The 6,971-nt window shown below is 43.2% G+C and overlaps 1 protein-coding gene across 4 annotated transcripts in view; it reads left to right on the plus strand.

Moving 5' to 3' along the window:
* LOC139263833 (p21-activated protein kinase-interacting protein 1-like) overlaps positions 1 to 6,525 on the plus strand; it is a 101,690-nt gene extending 95,165 nt beyond the window's left edge. For 3 of the 4 annotated variants that reach the window (XM_070879890.1, XM_070879892.1, XM_070879891.1), the window contains one exon: positions 5,206 to 6,525. In XM_070879890.1, coding sequence (XP_070735991.1) covers positions 5,206 to 5,360 — 155 coding nt within the window. In that variant the 3' untranslated portion in view covers positions 5,361 to 6,525. The remainder of the gene's footprint in view (positions 1 to 5,205) is intronic. The other variant, XM_070879893.1, reaches the window with a different exon arrangement.
* The last annotated feature ends 446 nt before the right edge of the window (positions 6,526 to 6,971 follow it).

The following is a 6,971-nucleotide window of genomic DNA, read 5'->3' on the forward strand; positions in this document are numbered from 1 at the left end:
TAGAGAGGAGAAACAAGATGCACAGATGACTGGAGAGACAACAGCATTAGAATAAAGCGTAGTTCAGAAATAGGAAGGATCAGACAGGGGAGAAAGGCAAAGCAGACAAAGGCGGGTTTGAAATGCATGGAGCGTGGTAAATAAAGTTGGTGAGCTGCAGGCATAAGTAGCCACATGGTATTATGATATAGTGGCAATAGCGGAGACCTGGCTCAATCAAGGGTGGGAGTGGGAACTTAATATTCCTGGCTACAAGATATTCAGGAAAGATAAGGAAGGAAAAACAGAGGGGTGGATGCCCGTATTGATCAAAGATACTGTTCCAGCACTGGAAAGGGATGAGGGTTCAAAGACGGAATCTACTTGGTTAGAATTAAGGAACAGTAAAGGAGCTGCTTATGCTGCTGGGTGTATACGAGAGGTCTCCAAATAGCGGGAAGGAGATTGAGGAGCAAACTCCATAAAGGTGCAAGAACATTTGAGTAGTGATAATAGGGCATGTCAATTATCGTAATATACACTGGGAAAATAAGTGTCAAGGGCAAAGAGGGGGAGGAATTCCTGAAATGTATACAAGAGAACTTTCTTGATCAGTATGTTTCCAGCCCAATAAGGAGGAAACGGTGCTGGATCTAGTTCTGGGGAATGAAGTGGGGCTGCATTTGGGAAACTGTGCTCACAATATCATTAGGTTTAGAGTAGTTATGGAAATGGAAAAGGAAAAATCAAATGTGAAAGTATTCAACTGGAGGGAGGGCTAATTTCAATGAGTTGAAAAGGGAACTGGCCCATGTGGATTGGAATCAAAGATTGGCAGGTAAAACTGTAAATGAGCAATGAGAGGCCATCACAGTGGATATAGTTTGGGTGCAGATTAGTTCCATGAATGGAAAAGTAAGGGCATCCAAAGCTGGAGCTCCCTGGAAGATGGAGATTAAAATTTAACAAAAAAAGGAGGCTTATGATAAATGTTAGGTTGATGATATAGTTGAGAACCATGCTGAATAAAGAAAGTACAGAAGAGAACTGAAAAAGGAAATAAGGGGCCAAAGAGTGTATGTGAGAATAGATTAGTGGGCAACATTAAAGGGAATGCAAAAGTCTTTTATAAACGTAAATAGTAAAAGGGTAGTCAAATTGAACAGTGGAGCTGATTTGGGACCAAAAAGATCTTTTTGTGGAGGCAGAGGGCAAAGCTGAAGTACTAAATTAGTACTTTGTATCTGTCTTCACCTAAAGAAGAGGATGCTATCAATGTCACAGTAAAGGAGGAGGTAATGGAAAAATTGGATAGGATAAAAATAGATAAAGAGGAGGTACTTAAAAGGTTGGCAGCACTCAAGGTAGAAAAGTCACGCGGTAGAGATGGGATGCATCTTAGGTTGCTGAGGGAAGTAATGCTGGAAATTATGGAGGCTCTGGCCACAATCATCCAATCCTCCTTAGATATAGGAGTGGTGCCAGAAAAGTGGAGGATTAAAATGTTACAACCCTGTTCAAAAAAAAAAGCAAATATAATCCAGATAACTACAGGCTAGACAACCTAACGGTGGTGGTGGGGAAACTTTGAGACATGAATCTGGGACAAAATTAATTAGCACTTGGAAAAATATGGGTTAATAAATGAAGGTCAGCACTGATTTGTTAAAGGCAAATTGTGTTTGACTAACTTGATTGAGTTTTTTGATGAAGTAACAGAGAGGATTGATTAGAGTTGACGTGTACGTGGACTTTCAAAAGGTGTTTGAAGTGCCACATAATAGCAAAATGGAAGCCCATAAGATTAAAGGGTGTGTGGATACAAAATTGACTAAGATATAGAAAACCGAGTAGTGGTGAATGTTTATCAAACTGGAGGAAAGTATACAATGGTGTCCTCCAGGGGTAGGTACTAGGACCATTGCTCTTTTTGATCTATATTAATGACCTGGACTTGGCATACAGGGCTGAACTTGGGCATACAGGGCATAGTTTCAAAGTTTGCAGATGAGACAAAACTCTGAAATGTAGTAAACAATGAGGACGATAGTAATAGATTTCAGGAGGACATAGACAAACTGGTGAATTGGGCAGAGAAATGTGAAGTGAGTCATTTTGGTAGGAAGAATGAGGAGATGCAATGTAAACTAAATGGCACAATTTTAAAGTGGTGTGGGTACAGAGAGACCTGGGGGTGTACATGCACAAATCTTTGAAGGTGGCAAGACAAGTTAAGAAAGCTGTTAAAAAGGTATGCTGGATCCTTGAGGCATAGAATACAAAAGCAAGGAAGTTATGCCAAACCTTTATAAAATACTGATTGTACCCCTGCTGGATGGAGTATTGTGTTCCATTCTGGGCACCTCACTTTAGGAAGGATGTCAAGGCTTTGGAGAGGGTGCAGAGGAGATTCACTCAGGGGTGCGGATATCCAGTTATGTGGACATAAGGACATAAGAAATAGGAGAAGTAGTAGGACATTTGGCCCCTCGAGTCTACTGCGCCATTCAATAAGATCATGGCTGATCTAATCATGGACTCAGCTCCACTTCCCTGCCCGCTCCTCATAACCCTTATCGCTCAAAAATCTGTCTCTCTCCGCCTTAAATATATTCAATGACCCAGCCTCCACAGGTCTCTGGGGCAGAGAATTCCATAGATTTACAACCCTCCGAGAGAAGAAATTTCTCCTCGTCTCAGTTTTAAATGGGCGGCCCCTTTATTCTAAGACTATGTCCCCTAGTTTTAGTTTCCCCTATGAGTGGAAATATCCTCTCTGCATACACCTTGTTGAGACCCCTCATTATCTTACATGTTTCAATAAGATCACCTCTCATTCTTCTGAACTCCAGTGTGTATACGCTCAACCTATCCTCATAAGTCAACCCCTCATCTCCGGAATCAACCTAGTGAACCTTCTCTGAACAGCCTCCAATGCAAGTATACCCTTCCTTAAATACGGAGACCAAAACTGTCCAGGTGTGGCCTCACCAATACCCTCTATAGTTGTAGCAGGACTTTTCTGCTTTTATACTCTCTTCCCCTTGCAATAAAGGCCAACATTCCATTTGCCTTCCTGATTACTTGCTGTACCTGCATACTAACTGTTTGTGTTTCATGCACAGGAGCCCCAGGTCTCTCTACTGCAGTACAGTGGAGAAACTAGAGAAGCTGGGGTTATTCTCCTTGGGGCAGAAGGTTATGAGAAGATTTGAAAGGGATGTTTTAAATTATCAAGGGTTGACGAACTAAGGCGAAACTGTTTCCAGTGGCAGAAAAATCGGTAACCAGAGGACACAGATTTAATTGACAAAAGAACCAGAGGCGACCTAAAACAAATAAATTTTACGCAGCGAGTTATGATCTGGAATGCATTACCTGAAACTGATGGAAGTGGATTCAATAGTAACTTTCAAAAGGGAATTCGAAAAAGACTTGAAGGAGGGAAAAAGTTTCAGTGTTACGGGGAAGAGCAGGGGAGTTGGACTAATTGGGGATAGATCTTTCAAAGAGCCAACATGGGGTCATTGGGCTGAATGGCCTCCTTCCTTCTGTGCTGTGTTATTCGATGATGACTGATGCCCGTTGCTAATTTAGAAAAGGTGTCAGATGTCTGGGAAATGGACGCTCTTTAATTGTACAATTCGAGTGACTCTCCAGAGGTTTAGATTAAGGGAGGTGGTTGTTGGAAGCCTGGAAGAAATGTTATTGTGGGTCTGGCCTCCACTCTATCTGACTTGGAAATGATTGGTTGCTCAAAGTAGAAATGTGTTCCATTCTGCAACATTGACCATAAATACTCAATTTAAAAAAAATAAATGGCAATAGCAAAAATGAAAGCCCATGGTAACCTTGTGACATGTATTGATAACTAGTTGGGAGGTAAGATAAAGAGAACCTACTCTGATTGGCAAGATAAGACAACGGTGTTCCCCAGGGATCTATACTGGGGCATCAGCTTTTTACCATATATATTCAGGAATAGGTAGTTTTATATCCAAGTTTGCAGATGACACTAAATTAAGAAACAGTAGTAATGTGTATTGATGGGAGCAAGAAGTTGCAAAGCGACATAAACAGATTAAGTGAGTGGACAAAACTCTGACGGGTGGAGTTCAGTGTGGAAAAGTGTAAAGTAAATCTCTTTGGATCCAAAAAAGACAAATCAGAATATTTTCTTAATGGCGAGAGATTAGAAACTGGAGGAGCAAATTGATTTTGGATGTACAATTACAAAAAGTAATTAAAAAGGGATGTTGGCCTTTATCTCAAGGGGGTTAGAATACAAAGGGGAGGGAGGTATGTTTCAGTTGTATAGTGCCTTGGGCAGACCCCATCTGGAATAGTTTGGGCACCGCACCTCGGGAAGGATATATTGGCCTTGGAGGGAGTACAGTGCAGATTGGTCAGAATTATATCAGGGCTTTAGAAGTTAAATTATGAGCACATGTTTCATAATCTTGGGTTGTATTGCCTTGAGATTAAAAGGTTTGAAGAGTGATCTAATGAGGTATTTAAAATAATAAACAGATTTGATGGGAGTTAATTCCTTTGGTGGGAGAACACAGGACACAATCTTAAAATTAGAGCTTAGCCATTTAGGAGTGAAATCAGGAAGCATTTTTTCATATGAAGGTTAGTGGAAATGGGTAATTATTACCATCCCCCCAACCCCCAAAGGGGGCGGTATCGAGGGATATGGATCAAAGGCGGGTAAACAGATTTGAGGTACAGATCAGCGATGATCATATTGAATGGTGGAACAGGCGTAAGGGACTGAATGGCCTGCTTCTGTTCCTATATAACTTAATTGTTTAATTGGATAGTAAATTTTGTGAACCCAGCCAGTGTTTCACACTTGAAATTTGGTATTTAATTTCACAAACAAAAATAATTTCCTGGTGAAAATCTTTTTTCTCTTTTTTCACTTCTCCTAAGATTATTCTCCTACCACACCCATAACAAATGAAAATTAGATCTGTGATTTATTGCTTTATAAACAAAGTAATGATTTGTAGTTATAATCTATATTTCGATAACTGTCTGCTCACCAAAATAACAAACCTACATTTCAGCTTGAAATCAAAATCCTACTGTAAACGATCTTTACATCCCAAATGTGAGGAATTAGAATGTTACTGTCACTGAATATTAATTTGGTATTTCATGGCTGTCTGATTGCTTAGTGTTTCTAATTATTTCCCTGCATTTCTTCTGTTGCAAAAGATGTAGCTACCAATAAACATTGTAAAGAAAAGAAAAATAAAATAAAATTGACTCCCTTGGATGGAGCTGAACACACAAAGAAGACAGAGAGTAAAATTCTACACAAGAGGAAAATGAGTGCTGAAACAAAGAAGAGGAAGAAAAATAAACAATAAACCAACTTGAAATGAGCCCTTCCCTCTAGTGTGACTATAATATTGCTGTCTGTGAATGATCAGAAGACCTGTTTTATAATTTCATATGTGCAGTGGACATGTGGAGGATACTGAGAGATATTGACCTATTTTATGATTTCATATTTGTACAGAGGACATATGGAGGATACTGTGTGAGATAGACATTCTCTGAACAGATTGGTTTCTTGGGGATAGTCCCTTGGGAGCACTAGTCCAGAATATTTAGATGGTGGCTAACTAGACCATTACATAAGAACATAAGAAATAGGAGCAGGAGTAGGCCATTTGGCCCCTCGAGCCTGCTCTGCCATTCAATAATATGGCTGATCTGATCATAGACTAGCACCACTTTCCTGCCCGTTCCCCATAACCCTTTACTCCCTTATCGTTCAAAAATCTGTCTATCTCCGCCTTAAATATATTCAATGATCCAGCCTCCACAGCTCTCTGAGGCAGAGAATTTCACAGATTTACAACCCTCTGAGAAGAAATTTCTCATCAGTTTTAAATGGGAGGCCCCTTGTCATTTTAGGAATTTTAAGTGCAATTATCAAATTATAGTTTTCAAACTCATGGCTAAGTCCTGCTTTAGGAGTTTACACTTCACTATGTAGAAAATAATTATTCCTGTTAAAAGGTGTACAATTTGTTAACTATTTCTGAAATTGATTTCTATATAAGGAGCTAAACCTCTCGTGGCAGATATGCCCTCCGTGTTAACATTTCTTAATTCGGAAGAATTGCCTTTGTTTAGGTTCAATTGCCATCTTCCCATGATAAGGTAGTTGCTATGGGCCCAAGTTTCGGGCCGCGTCTAGAACGGCGCAGCCCCGACCTGGATGCCCGTTTTTCGCGCCACAAAGTGCGCCTAAAAAAAACTTGCAAATTCTCCGGCTCCCTGCTGGTCCTCTGGAGCCGGGCGCGGCGCAGCACGAGCTGTAGGGGCCGGAGACAGGTCCGTGTGCTGAAAACAGTGCCGGGACCTCTGCACATGCGCGCTACAGTGGGCGCGCATGTGCAGTAGCTCCAGGTGCCCAAAACTGTGTGTGAGGGGCCCGAAGCACGCAGCCCCTAGCCCTGGCTGAATGGGCTCACGGGCTGCGTGAATAAGGCTCCTCCCACGGCCAGCTCCTGCTTCCTCCTGACCCGACTCCCGCCCCCCCCCCCCCCACACCAGACCCGACCCGTGCTCTCCCCCCCCCCCCCCCCCCCCCCCCAACCCGAACCGACCTCCCACCCACCACACCGCCCCCCCGGACCCGCGCTCCCGACCCGGACCCGACCCAACCTGACCTCCCTCCCCCCGACACGAACCGACCTGACCTCCCTCTGCCCGCCCCCCCCCCCCCCCCCCCCCCCTGACCCAACCCGCGCTCCCTTCCTCCTGACCCGGCCTCCCTTCCTCTCCCCTAGCCGACCTGACCCAACGCCACCTGCCTGTAAATCTGGTGCTGGGGACGAAGTCTTGGGCTCGGCCCGTTAAGCCTCCCTCCACCTTCTCCTTTCCCCCCCCCCCCCACTTCTCCTTCCCCCCCCCCACTTCTCCTTCCCCCCCCCCACTTCTCCTTTCCCCCCCCCACTTCTCCTTTC

Source organism: Pristiophorus japonicus, chromosome 5, assembly GCF_044704955.1.
Source record: "Pristiophorus japonicus isolate sPriJap1 chromosome 5, sPriJap1.hap1, whole genome shotgun sequence".
Classification (NCBI taxonomy): Eukaryota; Metazoa; Chordata; class Chondrichthyes; family Pristiophoridae; genus Pristiophorus; species Pristiophorus japonicus.